Source organism: Crotalus tigris, unplaced genomic scaffold (assembly GCF_016545835.1).
Source record: "Crotalus tigris isolate CLP2741 ecotype Arizona unplaced genomic scaffold, ASM1654583v1 scf7180000018504.2861643, whole genome shotgun sequence".
Classification (NCBI taxonomy): domain Eukaryota; kingdom Metazoa; phylum Chordata; class Lepidosauria; order Squamata; family Viperidae; genus Crotalus; species Crotalus tigris.
The window spans coordinates 363160-389406 of record NW_024097043.1 but is presented as its reverse complement, the minus strand read 5'-3'; the positions used below and the strand labels follow the sequence as shown (position 1 = coordinate 389406).

At 37.6% G+C, this 26247-nt stretch overlaps 1 protein-coding gene across 1 annotated transcript; it reads left to right on the top strand.

The window, feature by feature from the left end:
• The first annotated feature begins 2256 nt into the window (after window positions 1–2256).
• Window positions 2257–25119, top strand: LOC120312437 (acyl-CoA (8-3)-desaturase-like). Its single transcript, XM_039353162.1, has 12 exons — window positions 2257–2708; window positions 6974–7084; window positions 8607–8804; window positions 9404–9505; window positions 9594–9722; window positions 12414–12471; window positions 13039–13115; window positions 13595–13692; window positions 18477–18573; window positions 18951–19030; window positions 20477–20602; window positions 23937–25119. Exons 1-12 carry the CDS (start codon window positions 2460–2462, stop codon window positions 23986–23988), a joined length of 1377 nt encoding a protein of 458 aa, XP_039209096.1. The 5' UTR covers window positions 2257–2459; the 3' UTR covers window positions 23989–25119.
• Window positions 25120–26247: the final 1128 nt, after the last annotated feature.

Genomic DNA, 26247 nt, shown 5'->3' with positions numbered 1-26247 from the left:
AGAGCCTGTAATTAGGCAGGTCAACCAGGTTATTGGGAGAACAAAGTCCTGGTCTGACGAGCCCGGTGGGCAAGCAAGCAGACCAGGCAACGGGGCACGGTCCATGGGGACCACCAGGGTCTGAAAGAGGGGGCAACTTCATGTCATCCTCTGGGCAAAATGAAATTGGAGATTATCAGGGTCTAAGGAGATCACAGAGAGTCAAGAGATCTCCTAAGTACCTTGAAGACTTTGTAACTCTGCTGGCAAAGCAGAAACAGTGAGAGGGTGTCTGTTGTTGGGAACAATGGAAATACGGGCATTGGGTATTAATCCCCAGAACAATTTGCCCGGTACCATTGGGAGCATGGGTTGACACACCACGCTCGTGTTGAGGTCGCGTGTAACTATTCATATAGTTTATTAGCTGGGGGGGAAGGGGTGTTGTGTCCTGAGCCTACAAAGGCAGGCTCGGGACATTACAATGGTCCCGGGCAGTTGCAAGCTGCCTGGGACCAGACTGGCTGGCGCCGGTTTCGCACCCATGCGAGACGTGCGGAGCACGCCAAATGCTGCCATTCAGTCCGGGGAAGCGTTCTTAAAAGAAGCAGAGAGGCCTGCGTGCCTCAGAGCTGTAACGGAGCTGAAGAAACAACAATAAAGGCTTCTTGACACTACGAGAAGTTCTGTGCTTATTCGCCATTAAGCTGAGGACTCAACAGTTTGACTATTAATATATTTATATTTTAAACAAGAAAAAGAGAGATAGTCCAGGTAAATATTCTCAATAGCCTGGAAAATATTTATTAACGTTGTCTATTTTAAACTGTGAGTGCTGTATTAAATTAGCCTTAAATAGGGACCTCAACAAACACACTGCAGGCACTAATGTGCAGACATCTCTTTTGTGCCCCCCCCCCAATCTCTGTCATATTCTACATTTTTAACCGCCTCCAAAGTTATCTATTTTTCAGAGGCCTTGGATTCCACATAGACCAACTAAATAGGTATTCTGAGAAAATAAAAATGGAAACTGGGTATAAGCAAATGTTTTTGAAATACACCCATCAGTTCAGAGAAAAGAGTAAAAGGAAAGCTGGAGCAGCAGCGAGCAATCTCATCACTTACCATTCAGTACTGTATAGTACACAGTGGAAAGATGTTTTATGAAAGGCCACACCTTTTGTGACAGCCATTTTGTAAATGACAAGCCAACAGTGGTAGCCATTTTCTCTAAGCAGTTACAACATGATCCCAAAATGTCAGTGTACTTGCTGACCATAAAAGATTGGGTGTTCTTAGATTGAAAGTTTCCAAAGTGTGCTTCAATAAACACTTATTTTTTGGACATTAAGAGTTTCCTGGAAAAGCATAGAAATGGCAGATGAGTTTAATGGCTGAGGTTTTTTAAGAGTTTACCCGCATTAATCTTTGAGGCCTAATCAGTTTGAGTTATATGCTCCATGTGAACTAGCACCTCTAGGATTATGCAACCATACTGGCAGATCTGCTAATAGGTGTATATGGAAGGGGCTAACTCTTGATTCTGTAGTTTAAAAACTCAGATTTTTTTCTATTTCATTCAGTGAAACTCTTTTTAAGAGGAAGCACTTCAGGACAACACATGTTGAAGTTACCTTACATGTTAATTATTACTTCCCCCGCACCACCTGGGCACAGCCTCCTCATTCCCTACCTGCAGGCAAAAACGCATCTCAATTTGGGCACATCTACGGGACAATGAACTGGATTTATTACATATAACTCTTACTCCAAGGATCATGGAAGATAAATTGGGCATGGCAACCCTTAATGCATTCTTGCAACATACCTATTATCTCTTACTCACTTCTCAGAATGGTGATTGAATGAGAAACCTCATCTTTTTTTATTATAGCCGACAGAGTTACGTTTCATCCAGTCTAAAGACAACTCAGTAAACAGGGGCATTGGGAGACTTATTACCCTAAACCTATTACCCTACAACATGCATTTTTCACAGCAAAATGTATTTGACGTAAGGTGCCAGCCTGATGAAATAAACCGTTCAAAGAAGATTACTATACAGTATATAAAGACTGTTAATGAATCATGTAATAAGTGCTGCACCATGGGGAAAGATGATTCTTCCAAAGGTTCTGGAAAGGAAAAGAAGTGCTGAGTCTGATAGTTGAGGCGGAAGAAACGCAAGAGGACTCGCAAGGTGGAACGCTTCCCAGGGGCGGGAGTACGGAGGCGGCTCAATTACATTGCGGTATAAAGTGAGCCAGCGCTAAAAAGTGGCGCCGGAGCCAATGGTGTTTCCTAACAGTTTGACGGACCAATCAAGTGGCGAAGAGAGAGTTCCAGAACGAGGGAGGTTTGATTGAGCGTGCCCGATCTTTCTGTTGCTGAGCTGCTCGTGCTGCCTTGTCCGGGAATTGTGATTTTTGTCGAGGAGCTCCCCGTTGGAGAAGCGCGGAATTAACCCTGTGGGATAAATGGCTCCTCCGCTGCAGGATACCGGGGTGGAGGTTGGAGCGGGAGAGAAAAAGGCGAACGGGAGCGAAATCAGTTCCCGCCGTTTTTTCACGTGGGAAGAAATCGGTCTGCGCACGGGACGGATTCAGCCTCATCTTAAGGAGAAGTGGCTTGTGATTGACAGGAAGGTCTACGACATCAGCAGCTTCTGCAACCGGCACCCGGGGGGCTTCAGGGTGATTTCCCACTACGCTGGGCAGGATGCCACGGTGAGTACAGCTACGTCTCAGAATGCTAGTTGAGCAAGGGAAGATCTGTTCCGTTGCTTTCACTATCAGGAAATTTCTCTTTGATTCTCGGTTACATCTCTCTCTGATAAGTTTCCGTTTATTACTTCTTGTCTAGGTTGGTTCTCTCCTTGAGTACTTTCCATCTATTGTTTCTTCTTCTGCCTTCACGTGCTTGGGAGAATAGGTTGTTCCCCCCCCCCCCTTCTGACAGCCTCTCAAATATTGCAAGACTGCTATCGTGTCATCCCTCATCCTTCTCTTTGTTAGATTAGAAGACGTACATAGTTCCTGCAAACGTTCATCCTATGTTTTTTTTCCTCCAGCCCCCTTCTCATCGTTGCTCTTCCCTGCACTCTTTTAGAGCCTCAGCATTTTTTCTGTATGGTGGTGATCAGAACTGGATGCAGTATTCTAAGTGCGGTCATGCTAATAAAGCAGTACTATCACTTCGTGGGATCTTGATACAATCTTTTTGGATCTTGAGCCTATCTTCTAAAGAAATTTACAGATTTCTTTCAATTTCTAAATTAAACTTAAATTTTAAAGAGGAATTTTGATTATCTCCCTGACCTCATTAAAACAGAGCTTACTGGGAAATTCAAGGATTCATAAAGTTGCTCCCTTTAGGAACGGTTCCTTACTGAGGAATAGTGCTCAGAAATATTCCTTAGAGAGTTTTGGTCACCACGATGCAAAAAAGATGTTGAGACTCTAGAAAGAGTACAGAGAAGAGCAACAAAGATGATTAGGGGACTGGAGGCTAAAACATATAAGGAACGGTTGCTAGAATTGGGTATGTCTAGTTTAACGAAGAGAAGGACAAGGGGGGACATGATAGCAGTATTCCAATATCTCAGGGGCTGCCATAAAGAAGAGGGAATTAAGCTATTTTCCAAAGCACCTGAAGGCAGGACAAGAAGCAACGGGTGGAAACTAATCAAGGAGAGAAGCAACCTAGAACTAAGGAGAAACTTCCTGACAGTGAGAACAATTAATCAGTGGAACAGCTTGCCTCCAGAAGCAGTAAATGCTCCAACACTGGAAGTTTTTAAGAAGAGACTGGACAGCCACTTGTCCAAAATGGTGTAGGGTTTCCTGCCCGAGCAGGGGGTTGGACTAGATGACCTCCAAGGTCCCTTCCAACTTTACTAATATGAATATGAGATACAAGTGGTTTTGCTTTCATAACCAGGACTTTTCATACCAGTTTCCCCCCTAGTTGCAAATTTGGGTGGTTTCTAAACTATCTCTCCCTTCTCAGTATAATCTTTTTAAAAGTTTATTTAAATAGTCTCCCAGCCAGGATTAGTGTCATCTTGGCAAAATTTGTTTCATATATAAACTAATTACTAATTGGTGTTTGACAAGTTTGACAAGTTATTTGAGTCAGCTCTCTTCATTAAAATGCTATTTTATAATTTTTATTTTAATGTATAGTCTGTTATCACTCTTTAAATAGCATTGCTGTTTTAAAAAGTGAATCTAGCTTCACAGCACCTATAATGAATATGAAATTCATTGAAATCTAGGAGTAAGGTTTAGTAAAAATGTTTATGATCACAATGTAAGAGATGCCATTATCACTTTTATTTTAAAAATGGTCTTGGGTAAGGTGATGTCTTAGGCTTAGGGTGTGATGTTTGTAGGGAATATTTTTAAATTATTTAGCTCCAGATTGATGCCCAGTATTTGTAATGTCAAGACTGGTTTGATCACATTTGAAGATTTTACTAATAAAGTATTTTTGACTGCTTGATTAAAATTTACATAGAGTACATATTTTAATTTTCTAATACATGATACATGAGGTAGAAGTATAATTATAAGTATTGGCTATATGAAGAAACTTTGATTGTAAAGCACAATGTGATTTAATTCTAATAGAAAATACTTTATCAGCAAGATGTTCACATGACAGTGCTGATGTGTCCTTGGGGGTTGTTTCCCTTTGGATTAGGTTGGTAATAGTATTTCTTTGGAATCCGTTGGAGATTAATACGTTTGTGAGAGTGTGTAATTCAGTTTTCAGGTGGTCTTTGTCGGCTAGGCGTTTGGTTCTGGAGATGAGGGTCTTGGCCTCGGAGTTGATCTGTGCAGGGTGGTGGTGGGATTGTGCATTTAAGTAGCGGTTATAAATACTATTACCAACCTAATCCAAAGGGAAACACCCCCCCCAAGGACCGAGACATAGAACAGTACAACGACATCGCCCTCCTCCCCTACATCAAAGGCACCACAGATAAAATCAGCAAAATTCTCCACAAACACAATATCAAGACAGCCTTTGGCACCGACCAAAAAATAGCCAACATCTTAAGAAACTCCAAAGACATGATCCAGCTAGAAAACCAAGGAGTCTATGAAATACCATGCAAAATCTGCCCAGCCACATACATTGGACAAACTAACAGGAGAATAAATGCACGCATCGCAGAACACAAGAACATAGTCAGAAAAGAAGAAAAAAACTTCCTCCCTCTTCCAGCACCTTAAAGCTACAGGACATGAAATTGATTTTGAAGGAACCAAACTAATCTCCAAAACTGAACACCACAACAAGAGAATAATTATGGAAGCCATCGAAATAGAAAAACACCCCCACAACATGAATAAACGTGATGATATCTCCCGCCTACCAGACATCTGAAAACTAGCCCTAATCAACAAACGAGTCCTAGCCACGAAAACTGACACCGGACCCAGAACAACACAGTACGCCACCACCATTCACCCTCACCAAGCCCAAACCCATCCCTCAGACGAAATGCAACCACCATCCAGAAGCGAAACCACAATGACATCATCAGCTGCTGCACCTCCCTCCAACCCCCACACAAAGCAAATGGAACATGCCATGAACACAGAGCTAGACCGCAAACTTGGAGCCAAACCAAAGCCCGGTATGTTACTTCATAGCCTTCAGCCCTGGACATCGTATCACAGAACTCAGGAGGCTACAATGCCAAAGCTCAGGATGTTACAACACAGCCAACCAGCCAGGATGGTGCAATACAGAACTCAGGATATCACTACACTAGATCTCAGGATGTCATCACACAACCCATTACCCAAGTCGTTACAACACAAAAGACTAATGGGCACACAGCCAGCACCTCAACTACTCAGGATGTTACGAAACAGCCAAACAATCCACAAACAATAGCTCCTACACAACGAACCAATCCACCTACAGCAACTAAGCCAGCACTCCACACACCCCTACCAATATATAGAGAGAGACGGCAGCTCCGATCACACTTTGCTCGCACAAGCATGAAGCCAAAGACCCCAGCCTGAAGATGACGAGTGGGACCTCGTCAAAATGTCGCCAAGATACTCTCAATCTTACACATATAGTTGATAATAACCTTCATAATGAGAAAGATTATTGTAAATGCATAATGGGAAGAATTGCAGAAAGATGCTATCTGCTGTCCTGTATGCTCAAAGTGTCTTTTGCTTTTGAGTCCAAGTGATCCATGATCACATATGCTTATAGGAAAGTATTTGACCAATAGAAGAATTTGGCTGAACTTCTTAAAATTAGCAAATTAGATACAGACACACATATATAAATATACACACATACATACCAAGTAATGGAGCAAAAACAGTAAGAAAGATGTGGTTACAGAGCATTTTTTATAATTCATTAAAAGAGATTTATTATTTTCAGATTTCTGTGTAAGCTAAAAAAAAGTTGTGGCTGCTTTAAAGAGGTGATTTATTAAGTCAGCATGACTCTTTAAACAACTACTAGTATTTTTGTGAGTGGAAAAAACAAACCAGCTTAAATAAATGGTGGCAAACTAAATGAGATCCAACACAGTTCTTCCAAGTCCTTTTTGAAACATGTATGACCATAACAGTCAGGATTTCTTAAAAGTGAATGTATGTATGCTTTCGCTGCAGGACGTGTTTTAGAATGAGGTGCACAAGTTGAGATCCATGTGTCCCCAAAAGCCTTGAATACAGTCTCTGAAGATCTCTGAAAAGTTTAGCCAAAATTAATTAAAAATTATTAAATACCAGTGATTATACCATTTTAATTCAAATTAATATGAATGAAACCAAAACTTTGTGTACTAATTTTTGAATAATGACTCCTAGCTTACCGCTCAAACTCTGGATGCAATCAGAAAATGTATACCACTGTTTTAAATTTAACCTTTTTGTGACTACTTTTCACATTTTCATTTAAATCTGTGTTTCTCATTCTGCTTAATATAACTTTTCTCTCACAGGATGCATTCACAGCATTTCATCTGAATAAGGCTCAACCAAGCAAGTATTTGAATTCATTGCTGATAGGGGAACTGGCACATGATCAACCAAGTTCTGAGCCCAGCAAAAATGTGAGTGTAAGACATCAGAATCAGGAATGCAGATACATTTCTATATTTTAAAAAAAATACTTTACAGTGCAGAGAAGATTAAAATCAGAATTCTGAGTGCATCTGCATGAGCACAGGGAGGCCAGGGAAAGAGGATGTGTGGTACATGCAAGTGAAGGGCAAGAAGTGGGTGTAAGTGAGTGAAGAAAGGCTGTGATTAGAGGAGACTTAAGCAATCAACTTGCAACCTTCCCTGCCTGCTTCCCCATTGACTTTGCTTAGTAGGGAAGGTCACAAACGGTGATCACATGACTGCAGAACATTGCAACAGGTCATAAATGCAAACTGGTTCCCAAGTGCGCTGTCATGGCTAGCACTTTGAAAACCAGTCATATGCCTCTTCATTCAGCGCCTTTGTAACTTTGAATATCCTTGAATGAATGGTCGTAACCTGAGGACTACTTCTATGTAGTACTGATAAACAGGGATTAGTGGATGGGAGACCATCAGTCCTGTTCACATGAAACAAAATATGATAAAGCTAATATACCTCACCCTTTTTTCTTTGCCTGATTGTACATCAGGCTGCCTTTGAAGAGTATCTGGACGCCGCAGCTAATCCGAAATGGGCAGGTTTTCTCCTTTCTTTAGTGTTATGCCTATGAAACACAGCTGCTCTGAGAACTACACTAGTCCCCCTTAAGCTTTCAGGTACAATTCAAGATATTGATCATCATCTGTAAAGCCCTCCATTGCATAAGGTAGTATCCTTTCTCCTATTGTTTCTGCCTCAGATCTAGTAAAAAGGGCATGTTCTGGGTGCTTTTCTATTAAGCAATATCATCTTGTTGGATCCTAGACTTGTGCCTTTTCAATGACAGTACCTGTCCTGTGGAACGCTATGCCTCTCCCTCTCCCTCCCCCCCCCCCAATATTTGGATGACCTGTTAGCCTTCACAACATACTGAAGACCTGGCTGTTCCCAAAGATATTTAGATCAGAGGGAAGATGAGCTGAGCTGCTATTGATGGTTAACAGTTAACCATTCATCCTTGAGCAGGGGAGAGAGTTATGTTTGGGGATGTTGTTTGTTTTTAATCCTGTAAGCCATCCAAAGTCATTTGTGTGAGATGGGTGGCTATATAAATAAACTCTGTCACTGAGTACTTTCTATGTGATGACCTGTTTTTAAAGATTAAATAAGAGGAATGAGAACCGAGTAAGACTGCAGTCAAATTATTTGCCTTGGCTTTCTGCAACTAGGTACTATCCAGTATTTCTTGGGTTGTGGCTCTGAATTCTGGGAGTAGTAATTATATACAATGCAGTATAATATAATACAATACAAAATGAAATAAAAATACCATACAAACTAGGCAGCATCAAGGTGGTTGTCAAAATCTAAAACAATACAAATTAAAAGCCTGGGGAATCACATTTTGTAGCTGACATTTCATATTATTATTTGCAGCCATGTAATATATGATTATGGGACGAAGTGATTTTTTTCAACTGGAATGACTACTTGTTGGGTTTTCCACAGCAATTGCTTGCCAAAGACTTCAGGGAGTTGCGGTCCACCATTGAAAAAATGGGACTTCTGACACCAAATCTCTTGTTTTTCGGTCTGATTTTTCTTCATATTATATTGTTCGATATCAGTGCTTGGTTGACAGCCTGGTATTTTGGCACATCTTCAATATCATTCTTCACGGGTGTTGCATTTTTTACTATTGCTCAGGTATGGTATGGACCTTGTCATGTAATAAGAATTAATATCTTTTTCTATATATTTCTTAAAGGATTTAAAGTATTTCACACATTTCACTAAAGTGAGACACAAGATAAATAACTGCAATAACACTAGATTTGGGAGGGAGTTTTTTGTACTGCAGCAGCATTATTCTTTATGTCACATGACATAAAGTCTTAGCATCTGGGATATTTTCATACAGCTTTGCAATTTAACGGCAATATAGTTGGCACCTGGTTACTGTTTTGAAGTCAAAATCAAATTAGAAGTTGATTAACTTTGCTAAATGGGTCCGGAATTTCCATTCGTAAAGTGATTCAATTGTAAAATGCAATGTCATGTGACTACATCCCTTAGTGACAGCAATCCTGGCCGTTAAATAGACAGTCCATGGTCCAAATGCAATCCCTAGACAGGGGCCGATTAGGTTCCAGATCTCTTTTCAACAGATTAAAGATTGCAGGTTTACAAAATCTTATTTTATTTAACATGAATATCTCCCTGAAATGTGTTTAATGTATTGATTTAGTTCTGAATTGTACAGGATATGAAATTAACTTCATTTTTTAAAAAGTATTTTTTTTCAGGTCCAATTGTCCTGGCTCCAACATGATTTGGGTCATCTTTCAGTCTTTAAAACATCCAAGTTGAACCATCTTGCCCATAGGATCGTCTTGAGTCTACTGAAAGTAAGTGTCCTGACCTTTAGGGAAGCTTTCCTTTTTGTCATCCTACGAGGTTAACGTCTGCTTTGTTCTTCCATCTCCTTTCTTCTAGGGATTTCCAGCTGGTTGGTGGAATAATTTGCATTTCCAGCATCATGCCAAACCGAACTGCTTTCGTAAAGATCCCGATCTCAACATGCATCCCATTGCGTTTGCCCTAGGGAAGAAACTAGCTAGAGAGGTACATTTGTGGAAGGCACATTGTTGAAAAGCAACTTTAGAAGAGCCAATAGAAGTCACCGAAGGCAATAAATCTTCATTATCTGTGTTTTCTATTTGCTAAACCATTTTGTTGTTTTTACTTTTTCTTTTAAACCTAATTTGTTTGATTTACTTTTACTGGGTCTTTTTTTATTTATTGTTACGGGTAGTCCTCATTTAGCAACCACAATTGGTTGCTAAGTGAGACCACAACTGTATTTAGGATCTTACTTCAGCTTTCCTTTAGGTTTTAATATTTGTAGGTAGTCTTTGTTTAGTGACCACTATTGGAGCCAGCCACCTGATTGTTAAACAGAATGGTCACTAAGTAAAACTGAAGTCGTGCTTATGATCTTGCTTCAGTTTTCCTTTGCTTTATAGACCTGCAAAAGTTGTAAATGCAAGGATTGGTCACAAAGATAGAGTTTGAGATATTGCGTGCATAAGGCTGCAACTTTTAGTTACAAATCTGTCTTTTTTGTCTCTCTTCATGATGATCGTGTTCATGAGGTATTAAACTTCTATGCCACCTAATTCTCAAGGACTCTGGGCAGCTCACAATATTCCAACAAATTACAGTAAAATAAATAAAACAATAAAATAAAGATAAAAATGTCAAGTGCAATGAAGTGAGAGGTCTCCCTCACCGAAGGCCTGGGTAAAGAGCCACATCATCAATAACCCTTCTTAGCAACAGCAGAGTAGGGGCCATCCATATCTTGAGGGGAAGCCCCATTCCAGAAGGCAACCTCTGCTACAGAGAAGACAGACTTCCAGAGTTCTGAAAAGTGACATTGCTTATTTGAAGGAACCTGGAACATGCCAAATTGACTGGGCAGATATTATAGGAGACAGGTGGTCCCTCAGGTAGCCAGGCCTTATGCTATGTAGGGCTTTATAGGTAATAACCAGCACTTTGAATCACACTCAGAAGCAAACCAGCAAGCAGTGCAGCTTGCAAAGCAGAGGTGTTACATGGGCATACCAAGGCAAGCCCATTACTGCTTATGCTGCCACATTCTGGATCACTGAACACGGTGCTATCTAACAAAATGAAATTCAATGGTGAAAAAAGTAAGGTTCTATATTTAGGCAAGAAAAATCAAATGTACAGGTATAGTATACAGGGTACCTATACTATAGTAGTAACTGAGAGGGACCTCGGACTCCTAGTGGACAATCACTTAAATATGAGCCAGCAGTGTGCTGCAGCTGCCAAAAAAGCCAACACAGTGCTGGGCTGCATTAACAGGGATAGAATCAAGATCACATGAAGTGTTAATACCACTTTACAATGCCTTGGTAATGCCACACTTGGAATACTGCATCCAGTTTTGGTCACCACAATGTAAAAAAGATGTTGAGAGTCTAGAAAGAGTACAGAGAAGAGCAACAAAGAGGATTGGAGGCTAAAACATAAGGAACGGTTGCTGGAATTAGTTATGTCTAGTTTAATGAAGAAAAGGACGAGGGGGGACATAATAGCAGTGTTCCAATATCTCAGGGGCTGCCACAAAGAAGAGGGAGTCAAGCTATTCTTCAAAGTCCCTGAAGGCAGGACAAGAAGCAATGGATGGAAACTAATCAAGGAGAGAAGCAACCTAGAACTGAGAAACTTCCTGACAGTTAGAACAATTAACCAGTGGAACAACCTGCCTCCAGAAGCGGTGAATGCTCCAACACTGGAAGTTTTAAGAAGAGACTGGACAGCCATTTGTCCAAAATGGTGTAGGGTTTCCTGTCTGGGCAGGGGGTTGGACTCGATGACCTTCAAGGTCCCTTCCAACTTTATTATTATTATTATTAAAACTGCCAGCTGAGGAGCCTTAAAGGAGTATCTTCTCTATTCTTAAACGGCAGCACCATGTAGATAGCTTTGGAGTAGTCAGGCTATGAAATGACTAGGGCATAAGTGACTGTCTGAAGGTTCTTCCCCCCACCACCACCCCGATTTAAGAAATAGCACAATTGGTGCCTCAAATGGAGTTTTCCAAAGACCTTCCTAGCCACAGCTGGCACCTGCTGTTTGATCAGGAGCTCCAAGTCCAGGTAGACCTTCAGATTGCATCCTAACCATGAAGGGTAAGATGATACCCCAAACAAGATAAAAAGTGCAATATTATTTCCAGATCTGGGCAGTGCACACACCCACAGCCACTCAGTCTTAGTAGGATATAAGTTACCCATTCTACCTTCATTTGTCTTAGTTGCAGCTGATTCAGAGAATGTAGTGGCACAGGCAGCAATGGGTACAATAGCAGTAGGTTCGCATTGCATCATTGCTATATGAGCTATACTGGCTTCCAGTAGGCTGGGTGCAATTCAAGGTAACTGCCTGGCCTGAAGGCTTCAGGAGTCATAGCAGATGGCTCTGTTGTATCATTCCAAGAGACAAAATATGAGATTGTGGACTTAGGAAGATTTTAGGAGCAAAAATAATATTTTAGCTTTATTACTTAGAAAAAGGTTGTCTTAAAAGTGCAGTAAACCTCTGCAACATTTAAGGCATCCATTTTACCCCTCCAAACACGCAACATCTGAACATTTTGGCCCTGCTCACATTAGGCAGCTGCCCACAGTCCATGGGTCACACTAACATAAATTATGAAAGGAGCATGAGGAAATAAATCTCTGTTGCTTGAATGAACTGCTAATGTTCCTTTCTTCATAGCTTGGATTGCAGAAAAAGAAGTTCATGCCTTACAATTACCAACACAAGTACTTCTTCTGTAAGTACCTCTGTCACAGAAAAATACTACATATCCATTATTTACAGTAACTGCACTGCCTCTCCTGATTTGTAGACCGGAGCTATAGGTTCCAGCATCTAAAATAGTGAATTTGCAAATCAAAAGCTATAAGATAACCAGAGAAAACTTATATGTTGGGATCCAAGATGAAAATGAGAATTGATAGTGTCGTGTCATAAGAATTTGGAAATAAAGACAAAAGGTAACATCAGAAATGGAGAGTAAGAAGATGACAAATTATATGCTGATTTATGAAGATTGATTTGATATGAGAAATTAAAGATGTTGAATTATCACAACAGGAAAAGATAAGCTTGAGAGAAGATATAGTAATAAGTACTTTATTGCCTACTGAAACATTAGTTTTTGAATTCATTAAATTGAACTATGAAAAGAACATAGTTCTGAAATACGACCAGAAGTATAAACCAAATAAGGAGAAAGTATAGGATGCAATATAACAATTATAAGTTGGTCAGAAGAAATAAGGCAGAAGAGCAAGTATGCGTGTTTTTAAAGAGATGCATATTTCTTTTCCTTTAACAGTAGTGGCACCGCTTTTAATTGTTCCCTTCTTCCAAGTCTCCATATACCACTCTACCATAAAACGCAAAGAATGGGTGGTAAGTATGCCTACCTAGGGATATACACAAATGAGGAAAGCATGTTTTGTTTCAGACCTTCTACATGTCACCATGTTTTGGAAATTCTGTTCAGCTACTTTGATCAGCTCCAGTTTGACAGAAACCTAGAATACTTTGGTTACTCCCAGTTTCAGATGAAACAAAATCTGGATAGGACAAGTGTTTGGGGGGAGAGGGGGCTGGTGTTTTTCATCTCATTGTCCTCCCACTTCCAGCATATTTTTCTCCCTTGGCTGATGGGCAGCTGATCTAGCATGGTATGTCCACTGGCCAACTCTGCCCCAGTCAGCTGTATTTACATCCATGCTTGGAGTGAAATAGTTCATGTGTGGACTATTTTGCCTATTCCCCATTCTCCAAAAGCCTATCCTGCTAGTGGGAGCTTATTTTATATGAAATATTGTAGCATAGAATTACTTATAGAAAATACTATCTTTTCTCTGTTTCTTCTGAAATAGGATCTAGCCTTGATTATCATTTACCAGATCAGAGTCATCCTTATCTACTTACCCATTATGGAATTTAAAACTTTTATGGCATTCTACTGGCTGAGCAGGTAACACCAACTTTAATTTTGTATTAAATAATTATCATCAACTACTGATAAAATACCACCCATGAAACAGAAGTGCCATATGACCACATTTTGTACCATTGGAAACTTCCAAGTGGTTTTCAAGGACAGCTATGGCATAAATAACTATGAGAAGGCCTTCCTGGTGCAGAAATGGGCATAATTGGTATACAAGATAAACCTGTGTAAAAGCCTTCCTAGTCTAACAACAAAGAACAACTAACAACTTGTTCTTTGTGCAGGAGCTGAGTGTCCAGGATACCCACCAAATTGTATACTAGTTACATCTGGAGAAGTTCAGCTCCATTCAGAACCTCAGGCAGAAAATCCCCAGAATTAGTCCATGTATCCACAACCATTTTAGGGTTGAGGTTAACTCTGCCCCCCCCCCTGAAACTTCCACAGCCTGTAGGCAATGGGAGAACATCTTGACAACGTCATTCAGCCAGTCAAGGATGAAAATATTCAGCGGAGTACTATCAATGTATGGATGACATCTGACTCCCTGGTGACAGATGAACATCTTACTCCAAGGGGCACATTGCTCAGTAGCTTTACTGAAAAATTTTGGAAAGTCAAACATACAATTTATGTGTATTCATTATAACAAACTGCTTTCATTCCATCTTTAATGTTCAACTACTTTTTTTATGAATAAATTTTATTGGTTTTTCCATTTTTACATAAAAGTGCTTGAGAAACAACATGGTGATTGGGCTATCAATTATCCTAAAACAAAATCATACATATATCACACAAATTAATTCCTTGGAAGTTCCCTCTCTGTTTCCCACATACTATTTTACCAATTAAAATTATTACATTTGTAAAAAAAAAAAAAAAAGCTCAATCCAATCAATCAATCACATTTTAATTATAAGAATCCAAATCCTGTTTTTAAGCTTTACTATTTTGAAAATTACCATATTCCAATTAAGCTTATATTAGCACTTCGGCCATCCCTCATTTCTCTTTTCCCTATCATAATGATTCTATCTAAAGTAAATATATTACCCCAAATAACAACATCCTTACATTTTTTTTATATAACCTATTGCTTAAACTAATACATCATTTATTAATCCTATTACTTCTCTTATCACAAATACCTCCTCTTCTCCCTCTATTACAAAATAGTTATCTTGGTTAAATGAAGATATCAGTCCAAAAGAACACATTTCTGTCTATTTTAAATATATATTCTATCAATCAATTAAGTAACATTTACCCCTCCAACTACTTATCATCTCTAATACCCAATATTGTTACAAAAAAATATCCTTTTAGAAAATCACCTATTTCATTTGTTATTAAAACAATCCAAACATCAACAATCTTTTTAACCCATTCAGTGGAATTTTAAGTCACATTTTAGCTTTCTATACCAAGCTGGTTTCCATAATAAAACCTCTGTATCATCAAACATCAACATTTGAGTAGAGCTATTTCCCAATACATCAAAATAGTCAAAGTTCTCTCCTCTTTCTTCCAATATCATCTGAATAGTATAGTCAATTTTATTCTTTATTGTAGTTGCTAGTTGATTGTCCACATTATCACAATTTTAATAACTTGTAGCTGACTGTCAAGCTCTGTTATTTCAAATAGCTCAGTTAATGTTATTCTTTGATCATCAATGTTCTCCATAGGTCATGAGTAGGATTGTATAGAATTAATTTGCTCAGTAGTTTCAACAGTTCTTCCTGATGTAAATGCATGATTAAATTGTAAGTACAGTTCCTCTGCCTCATTCAGTTGTGTATTTTGTTGAGTAGGAACCTCTCTAGGGTTATTCTGTTCTTCCTCCGTTATTCTTTGGTCTATAGTTTGAGCCGATGGTTGATAGTCAATTTGTAGTTCCCTGATTTTTCTCCAAGATTTAATATAAGTTTTCATATAATTTGTAGTTTCCAAAATCTTTTTCAGTATAAGTTCATAATCAAGCTGTGGATAAGATTCCTCCATTTCAAAGGAAAGTACAGTGGACTGTAAACTCTTTCTTCCAGATAGATAATTTCTCTCTTTCGGGACTTCCGGTTCCAGTACGCAGCGACACTAGTTGTGTCTGGGGATTCGTCTCCAGTCCGGCTGGGTTTTCTTCATCGGTAGACCCCCTAGTGGGTGGAAAGTCACCCTGGAGGGGCGACCACTGAGGAGGAGGCTTGCTAATTCCTTAGGGCCAACAGAGCAAAGATCATCCTGCAAGATGGCCGATTACCCTGCTGCATCAGCCGAAGTCACAATTACAGCTAAGCGTATTAGACCCACCGCGAAGGATCCGGGTGAGACCTTTGCCCCTCTCTTTGCCCTATTTGGGTTTTTTTATTGCCTGTAAAAGCTTAGTTGGAATTATTTCCCCATTTGGAAAAAGCAGTTTTTGTATGTGTGGGAAGAAAGGCGCTGAGAACAAAAAATTTTAAAGACTACATTTTACATTCATTCATCTTGGGATACAGAAAAAAATGCTTTTTTGAACTGTATTATTATTTTATATTGGAAGATTATTTCTTTCTCCACTCTTTCCTTTAAAAGATAGAAAAAGGGAAAAAAACAGGTGTCTGGAAAAGTTTTTTTACTTATTGAGGACATCTAGTGGTGAAAAGTTAATATTGCATCTGTGGATTATTCTTATTATTCTTTGGAGAGAAGGACCTGACCTTCAAACTATTCCTGGAAAAGATAAGCTGATGCAGCTGTGGGAACTGAGGGGGTAGACACTGTTTAACTATAGTTTGCATTAAAAATAATAAAGAAAGAAAGGATCTTCTATAATCACTTTTAAAATGGAGAACATTTACTCTCACTTAAATTGCAAGCTCATATTGGAAAAGATTTATGAGGTTACGGAAGAAATATGTGCCATAAGGAAAGGGATTACTACAGAACAAAGAGCCAGTTCTACCCCAATCTCTCAAACTGACTTTCAGAACACATTTGATTATTCTACAAACCAAAACATACCAGAAGAGGAACTAAGGGAGATTAAAGAGGAATTTGCTACAATGAAAGAGATTACTACAGAACTAAGAGCTAGAAACTCTCCTTCAAATCTTAAAACTGACTCTTAGACAACATTTGACTATTCTCCAAACCAAAATATACTAAAAGATGACTTCATTGAGACTATAGAGGAACTTATTTTACCTTACAAGCATCTTATTTATATTTTTGATGATCAGAAAAAGCAAAGATTGAGATTTAAACCTATAAAACAGCGAGGCACCAAGGATAAGAGAAACAGGTCCAACGCGGAAGACAGGAGGCTTCTTACTGTCTCAAATGCTACTACAAGCAACAAAGAGAGACCCAGCAGCTGAAAGAGAAGCTCTGTTGTGGAAACCTGCTTGGCATAAAAAGAAGCCTAGAATAATATTGAAAAGAGAAACTTAAAATTATAACTGGATTTAAGGCATTTTAGAACTATGGATTGATTTAAGAACTAAGTTTTTGAGTTAGAAGTAAGAAAAATGAGTGATTATTAGAATATATATATTAAACAGAGTAAGAATGTATTTTTGGGAATTATAGGTTTATTTGTATGAAAATTATTATGTAATGGAATGAAGAAAACTGAAGAGGTGTTTTAGATTGGGATTGAACTAATAATTAATTGAATGTTATTTTAATAAGATGAGGTGTTTGATAATATGGACGTTATTATGTTTGAAATCAGAACCTTGTCTAATGGATTTAAATGATTTAAGGTTGATATTACTTTGTCAGTTTAAAGAAATTGATTGATGGATGGATTAGACATGTATAGGATAGATCAATATTTTATTTTAATCGGGAGATAGTAGTGGAAGAAGAAATAAATAAGATTTATGATAAAATTAAGGAATTAGGATGTATTTGGAAGGGATACCTGAATTGATAATGTGGTTATTTAAAGTTAAATTTGATTATGGTATTGTAATTGTACAAAGCTCTAAAACAGGTTTAGGATAAATAGAAATTTAAGTTAGAAATAAATTATTTTAAATATATTAAGCTATTTGAGGGAAATAGAGAGGGAATATTTGATGTACTGTTCGAATTATTTGTATATGTTTTGTCTTTGGATTTTTGATTACCCCAGCACCACGGTATGTCTCGAGCACTTTGTCTTAAGAATTAAAAAAACAATAAAATTTGTTTTTTAAAAAAGTATCTCTTTTGGGAAATAGAAAGGTATCTCTAGTATAATAGATGAGGTAAAAAGAAATATAACATTTATTTTTTATTTTTTTCAGAGCCCCTAAGTATCCAAAAAAATAAAGTAGTCAATAAAGCTTTAACTATTTTAGTTCTTTTAAAGCTTTCTTTCCCAAATAGACAAAAGCTGCTCTCTTAAGCCAGGGAAGTGATCAAAAAACTTTTAACAGGCAAATAGTCAGGACAGAGAGAGGAGGAAAGGTATCACCTGGATTCACCACGGTGGTTCTTTATGCTTAGATCATTTTCTGACTTCAGCTGGTACAGCAAAGTGATCGGCCATTTTACTGGCCGATCTTCTTCTCCGTCGGCCCTACAGAGTTAGCTCGGCCTGCAGGGGGAGCCGCAGCTCCACCACAGCTGAGCAAAAGCCTCCTCGACGGTGTCGCCCCTCCAGGGCGATTTAAGACCTGCATAAGGGTCTACCGGCAGAGAAAAGAGCGACAGCTCTTCGTATGGCTGAGCCTGCCGTGAACCAGAAGCGGAAGTCAATGTTCAACTACTTCTGTAGTACTATTTGAAAGGGTGCCTAGCAAAAAAAAAATAATTTGACACTATATTGGATTTTGCAGATTTCTGGAAGCAGCTTGGTTTATCTGGGTTTCACAAATGAATCACATTCCAATGAATATTGACTATGACACAAACATGGACTGGGTATCTACCCAGGTAAGTCTATTTCCTCTTGTTCAAAGCGTTGATTTTCGAGACTGAGCATAGAATAATTTGGGAAACTGATGCCAAATTGTGGGTAGGAGAAAGGTTTGAATCTTATATTGTCCCAATATAATTCAATTCATGCAATCTGGTAAGCTGGGGGGCGGTAAAATATTTTAAGTAAATGAATAAATGCAAATAATAGCAAAATACAGACCTAGCTTTTGTGGAACCAAATAATGCTAGTGAGAGATAAAACAGATCCAGATCTCCAGTTAGTTATTTTGCTCAGATGTTCCACTGGAATAAAAATTAGTATGGTTTCAGAATGGAAATATTGTATAAGTTTGTGAAACAAGGAAAAAATATTATTTCTTTGTTTTCCTCAGCTCCACGCAACATGCAATGTGGATCAGTCATTTTTCAATGACTGGTTCACTGGTCATCTGAATTTCCAGATTGAACACCAGTAAGTAAAATCCTTAAGGTAACATTACTTTATAATTAATTATAAATGTCTCTGGCAAAGATAAAACTCCTTGCAGTGTGTTTAATCTTCATTTGAGATTATTAAAAAACCAAGGCAGATTTTTATTTAAATGTTCAAGAACTATTTGCAAGAAGCTTAATTAAGCAAAGATGTAAGAAAGTTTTTAAGTGGACAAAAACACAATCTTTTTTAAAAAAAAATCTTATTTTTATTTTTGATGAAAGTGCTTTAATACATTCTCCACTAAGTCAGTTAAGGAGAATAGCTTGGCACATGAATGTTTGCTATCTTTAAAGAATGCATAGAGTTGGGGGATTCTACAGAACAAAATATAAGGTAAAGACACAGACTAAGAGGTTAAGTTGCCAATATGATGTTTGTTGTGGTTGAAATGAAAATGGCTGAAAGAAGAAAATAAAGGAAGGAAAAACAAAGGGGGAAAAGACAAAATGGTTTGTCTCTTTATTTTATCTGCTTGGGACATTTTCTGAAAAAATGGCTACTAGAAAAATGGCAACAAAGGGCAGAAGGGGTGCACTAGAACAGCCAGCAACTACAGAAAATATACTTCAGAATTTTTTTCAACAGAGAATACATTTTATCAGATGGGAAATAAAATGGATGCTTTTGAAAAAAATGGATGAAATTTTTCTAAAGTTAGGAGATGAAAGCTGGTGTTAAAAATATATGGAGATATAAAACAGATTAATAACTAAGTGGAAATTTTAGACAATCAAAAGTTCAACACAAACAAATTGAATAATTTGTCTAATGGAATTAAGAGAGAAAGAATTCTGTTTAAGATTTTTAGCTATCCGGACATTCCAGTGAAAATATTACAGAATAACTTCAAGTTTTCACATTTTTTATGGATCTGGAAGAGGACAATAGGGAGGCAGAAATAAATAAAATTTATAGAATAAATTACAGATGTGGTATATGGAGGAATATCCCTAGAGAGGTTTTAGTTAGTGCATTTTGTCAGATATTTGACAACAGCAATGAGATTATTATATGCCCCAAAATTGAAAGGCTAGTCACTACCCACTGTGGATGAAAGGCTGATGAAGATGATGAAACCTGTGGAGATAGGCTAAATTAACTTCATTAATTAGGAAAAAAAACCACAGCATCTACATTTATGGCTGACTGGAAACCTCTTATAGATCTTTTGCATAAAATGGGAGAAATGCATTATGATTTGTGGTTTTGATTATTAGAAAAAAAATTGGATAATTAAAAAAATGACTTCTTTGTAGTGTTGTGAAATTGTACCTATATTTGCTGCAAAAGAAATTGGGAGCTCTTCTTTCTTTTTCTTTCTTTTTTCTTTATTAGTTTGTGTTTAGTTCTTATGTTGTCTTTAAATCTTTTAATCAACTTTATTTTTTAAAAAAACAAACTTACTTTTTTATTTTTCTACAGCCTTTTCCCCACAATGCCTCGCCACAACTATAGTAAAGTGGCTCCTCTTGTGAAATCCCTCTGTGCCAAGTATGGTATTCCCTATCAGAGCAAGCCCCTCCTTACAGCCTTTGGAGACATTCCGCGGTAAATATGGCAAGAATTTTATGATCAAAAACAGAGTAATTGGCTCGGGTAAACAGTTAATCAGCTGAAGTAGCTAAACAGATAACTGATCAAAGCTAAATTGATGTCTCAAGGACATGGTCTATTCAGTGGTAGTCAACCTGGTCCCTACTGCCCACTAGTGGGCGTTCCAGCTTTCATGGTGGGCGGTAGGGGTTTTGTCCGATACTGAAACACTTTCCTTTTTTTTTATTTAATTGACTTTTAAAAAAAATTCATAGCATTATTTAAAAACGTTTTCATTAGGTTTTCATAAAATTCCCCGTGACAATTTAAATTTCTGAAAATATACTATTTGTATCGCCCGCGCATAAGTTTAGTTCACGTTACGTAAGTGAAACTAAATGGCGCTATAGTGCGACTGCAAAAAGAGCCTTGTTTCAGAATAGCTCGCGCATCTCCCCACACACCACCCAGCTGTAACAGACAAGCAGAGCTGGTAGCCGGCGCTCCCCCAAACCCAATCCACGATGCATGAGAGGCATGCGCAGACGATGATACATGGCGCAGGGTCTTTTGTTTGTGGTCGCACTGGTCAGTACACAGTTAGATTTGTGAGAGTGAGCACGTGCCTACAGCCTCAAACAAAATATTGTGAGTCCATGTCTCAAAAAAAGAAATACGCTCATGGCTATTTGCCAGAGTATCTGAAGATGGGTTTCATAGAATCTGTTGTAAATAAACAACATCCAATGTGTTTATTGTGTCATAAAACATTATCCAATGAGGCAATGAAGTCAAGTCGATTGCGAGAACATCTTTCTACAAAGCATCCAAATGATAAGAACAAGCCCACTGAATATTTTCAGGAAATATATAAAAAATTTCAAAATCATTCAACAATCGTTGCATCATTTAAGAAACAACATGCAGCGAACGAAGATGGATTAATTGCCGCTTATTGCATTTCACAATTAATTGCAAAAAGTGGTAAAAGCTATAATATTGGAGAAACTGTAATAATACCCTCTATAAAAGAATTTATCTCAACAGTAATGCATCAGGATATACCTGAAATTTTAAAAACGTTGCCCCTAAGCGATAGCACAGTAAAGCAACGAATTGAAGAAATGACAGTTAATGTTGAAAAAAAACTGATAAGTATTCTCCAAAACTCTTCATTTTCCATGCAATTGGACGAGTCTACCATTGCAGATAATAATGCTTTATTGATGACATATGTACGTTATTTTGATGAAAACAATACATTACGAGAAGAAATGCTATTCGCAATAAATCTCATTACAGATACAAGAGGATTATCTCTTTTTAATACTGTGAAATCATACTTTACAAAAAATAATATTCCTTTGAATAATATTGTTGCATGCGCTACTGATGGAGCACCATCAATGGTAGGTCGCTATCGTGGATTTGTTGCTTATTTGAAGGAAGAAGTGCCAAATGTTTTATGTATTCATTGTGTGGTGCACAGACAACATCTTGTAGGAAAACATCTAAGTACAAGTCTCCATTCATCATTAACTATAATAATTCGAGCCATAAACAAGATCAAATACAATTCAAAAAATGATAGAATGTTTGGACAGCTTTGCCAGGACAATAATGAAGATTTTATTACGTTACTTTTGCACACAGAAGTTCGGTGGCTGTCAAAGGGTACATCTTTGGCTCGTTTTGTAGCATTATATGATAGTGTCATACAATTTTTTGAAAGTAATAATGAGACCAATCTGTGTCGACAGTTAAAAACAGTAAAAAATGATGCCTTTTATTTGGCAAATATTTTCAAGAGATTTCATGATCTCAATTTGCAGCTTCAAGGAGCTAATAAAACTCTTATAGGTTGCCAAAGTATTGTATCATTATTTATTGACAAACTTGAACTATTACGTTATAATCTATTGAAGAGAGAATTTCATCGGTTTCCTGAATTATCATCTATAAAAGATGATGTAACTCCAGAGGATATTGACAGATTCAATAGCCACCTCAATGAACTTAAATTGGATATGGAAAAACGATTTGAAGATATTTTGAAATTGAAGGTGTATGACTGGATGAAAAATCCTTTTACCGCAAATATTGAAGAGGCTGATACAACTTGCCAAGAAGAACTGTTAGAAATTAGATATGATGAAGAAAGTAAACATAAATTTGATATGAAAACCTATGGCAAAGTAAAAAAATGCCTGTCTTATATCCAAATATGTGGAAAATGATATTCAGTTTATTGATACCTTTCTCTACCTCATATCTTGTGGAATCAGGCTTTAGTGCTGTTAATCATATTATGACCAAAGAAAGAAACCGCCTGAATATTTCCGAAAGAGGAGATCTTCGTTTGTTCCTTACAAAAATTGAGCCAGATATCCAGTATTTAGTTTCGCAGCATCAGCCTCAGGGATCTCATTAATAATTTAATTAATTAAATGTAATTTCATCAGACTTATGCTTCTGTGTACGCAAAGTATAACTAAAAAGATAGATTTAACTACAGTAAGTTGCTTTATAAAGATTTATTCTGCTAAACTTAGCAAAAGTCCAACATAAAGTATTTGGTAAATAATTGTTATTATGTGCTTTAACTTGCTGTAACTCTGTTTTATAAATTTTATAAAGTTACTTCCCTACTTTATAAATCACCATTACTATGGATCCGATGGGCAGTTAGAAAATTTTACTACTAACAGATACAAAAGTGGGCGGTAGGTATAAAAAGGTTGACTACCCCTGGTCTATATAGTGGGGACAGATCAAGGACACCTGGCCCATGTTTTATTGTGAGGTTCATAATAAAGGCAACTTCTTGAAATCTGGAGTTTTGCTAGGCAGTAGATACCTGATAATAGCACCATAAATCAATTAAATAGTAATGGCTATATGATCTTGAAGTCTTATTGTAACAAATCATCTTTAAAGCATGATTTAAAACAAATGACTTACCAGAACAAGAAATTCCAGAATTTGGAATTTGGTTCTTTGCATCCTCCAGCTATGCTTCTGATGGGAATGAAAAACAACATATATTCTCACATTACCTTAGTGGTTAGGTAAGATCAGGGCAAAACTAGAATTGTCCTTGGGAAATGATGGTCAGAATGCCTGTTCCTTCACATTTGGGAAGCAATCATTGTGCCACGAGTGGAAATTTTCCCTCATCCAATTGCAGTGGGAAAAGACTCTCCATGTATACAGATCAATGTGCACAGAGGTGGCAATCAAAAAAATGTAAGGGGGTAACAAAGATATTGAAAGATTGGGAAGGCGCATATTGTGATACATCTCTGTGTCCCCTCTCTGTATAATGAAAGAACTGTACACTGTCTTACAGATCTCTTAAGGTCTCTGGAGATGCCTGGCTTGAAGCATATCTGCATGGATAAACATTTTGAGAATGAACTCCATCCCAATGAAGATGCATCACGCACTAGTGGGTAGCTGGTGGACTAAGGAAGAATGTGGGGTCTAGTGAGTGAATAGGCTAAGCGATAGCTTTGCTGGGATGGGATAATTGTGGTATTTTACTTCATCCTCTGTACAGTGTTTCCTTGAATCTGTATTCTGTTTGTACTATGTCATTTGGTGGATATGTGAAAGGTGAATTAGTACCCTTGTATTTCACTTGCTTCTATGAGATTGAAACTTGGCTTTTTCCTTGTTTGGGGGAAGGGGGAAGTTTGTCAGATGGGAGAGGTGAAGAGTTTAGAATAGAAGGATGAAGTAATGAGAAGAAAGAAGATAAAAATACAGTTGGTGAATAACATGTTATATGTTACTTGAAGGACAGCTTGAAGTTTTAGGATAGCTTGCAAAGTCTAGTGTCTCTTAAAAGGAAAGAGCAAAATTCTTAGAGCAGTTAAAACCCCACAGTTGGGTATTTGAAGTTTGAGTCTTCAAAAATGTTGCAATATATATATATATATATATATATATATATATATATATATATATGTATATATATATATATTAGTTTGGTTAGGTTTCTAATGTTTTTAAGAAGGAGAAAAAGCAGGTGAATGTGATCCAGATGATGAGTTTGGGGAGGATTGTTTTACACCGAAATGGATCCTTCCATATTTAATTCAGAAAAACATGTGACTATCAGCAAGACCAAATAGCTTCCATTCTGTCAAAGTCCCATGTCATACCTTAAACCAGAAACTGTGACCCACCTCCATGGCAATTTTTGAGCTTCATCAGAAATAGCACAGTTGATACTCAGGTGAATGCAGATTCAATGCAGACCCTTTAGCATACACACTTTTTACAGTATATGTTAGAAGGAAGGATGATTCTTCCACCGTATTGTGGACCACAGCCTCTGGAAAGTTAAGACCTGAGGTCATGACATTTGTCTGGCACAGGATTGATTGAAACAATTTCTTTCTTAAATATCTGTTTATTAATGTGTGATTGATGCTCTTTGATCCTTTAGCACAGTTCTCTAAGATGTACACTACTTCATCACTACCTATTTTATTTATTTGAATCATTTAATATATTTCATGAACTGATTTCATAATGTGTGCATGATTGTCTTTTTATTCAATAGTATAAATTTGAGCAGGAATGGAAAGTTGAAACTTCTTTATGATTTTGGAGATTATTTTAATTTCCTTAAAATATATTAAACACCAAAACATGGGGAACATGGAAAAATGACGACATAGTTATCCCAATGTCTAAAAGCTTGCTCCCATACAACTGATTGCACTGGAGCAGATTATGATTGCACAACTGCTCTGGGATAACAGTCTCAGTTACTGTAGTGAAACAATAAATAGGCAAAGAAGCTGACACTATAGATATGTAATTACTGTGTATAAATTATTTTTAAAGAGGGATTTGTCATGAGTTTAAAATGGGTCATCAAGTAGAAGCAAACATAATACCACATAAGTCTATAAGTTCTTGAGCTTCAAAAGTCATAGTGATATTATATAATAACTGCTTGAACAGGTAATCCTTGTTTAGGGACTCAATTGGTGACCGTGTGCAGTTATCACAATAATGAAAAAGTAACTTTTATGACCAGTCCTCGCATTTTTAGGTCAGAAAAACTGAAGTGAGGTAATAAACTCAGTTGCAGTTTTACTTAGCAACTGCTTCACTTAACAACCAAGTCTTAATTCTAGCCACTAAATGAAGACAACCTGTACTGACGAGGGCAGAAAGCTTCTCTGTCTGATCCATGCTCCCAAGAAATACAGGTAGTCCTCGGCTTGCAAGTTGGTTTAGTGACTATTTAAAGTTACAGTTGCACTGGAAAAAGTGGCTTATGACTGTTTTTCACACTTACAACCATTGCAGCATCCCCATAGTCACATGATCAGTGTCCCTCGGTCATGTGATCACCTGCAAACTGACAAACAAAGTCAAGGGGGAAGCCAGATTCACTTAACAACCATGTTACTAACTTGAACAAGTGCAGTGAGTCACGTAACAACTGTGGCAAGGAAGATTGTAAGGTGGGGCAAAACTCACTTAACAATTGTCTCACTTAGAACAGATTTTGGGCTCAATTGTGGTTGCAAATTTGATCCTCTAGACATTTTACAAGCAGGTAGCACTTACTAGTTTTGTGCTCTCTAATAATAATAATAAAGTTGGAAGGGACCTTGGAGGTCATCAAGTCCAACCCC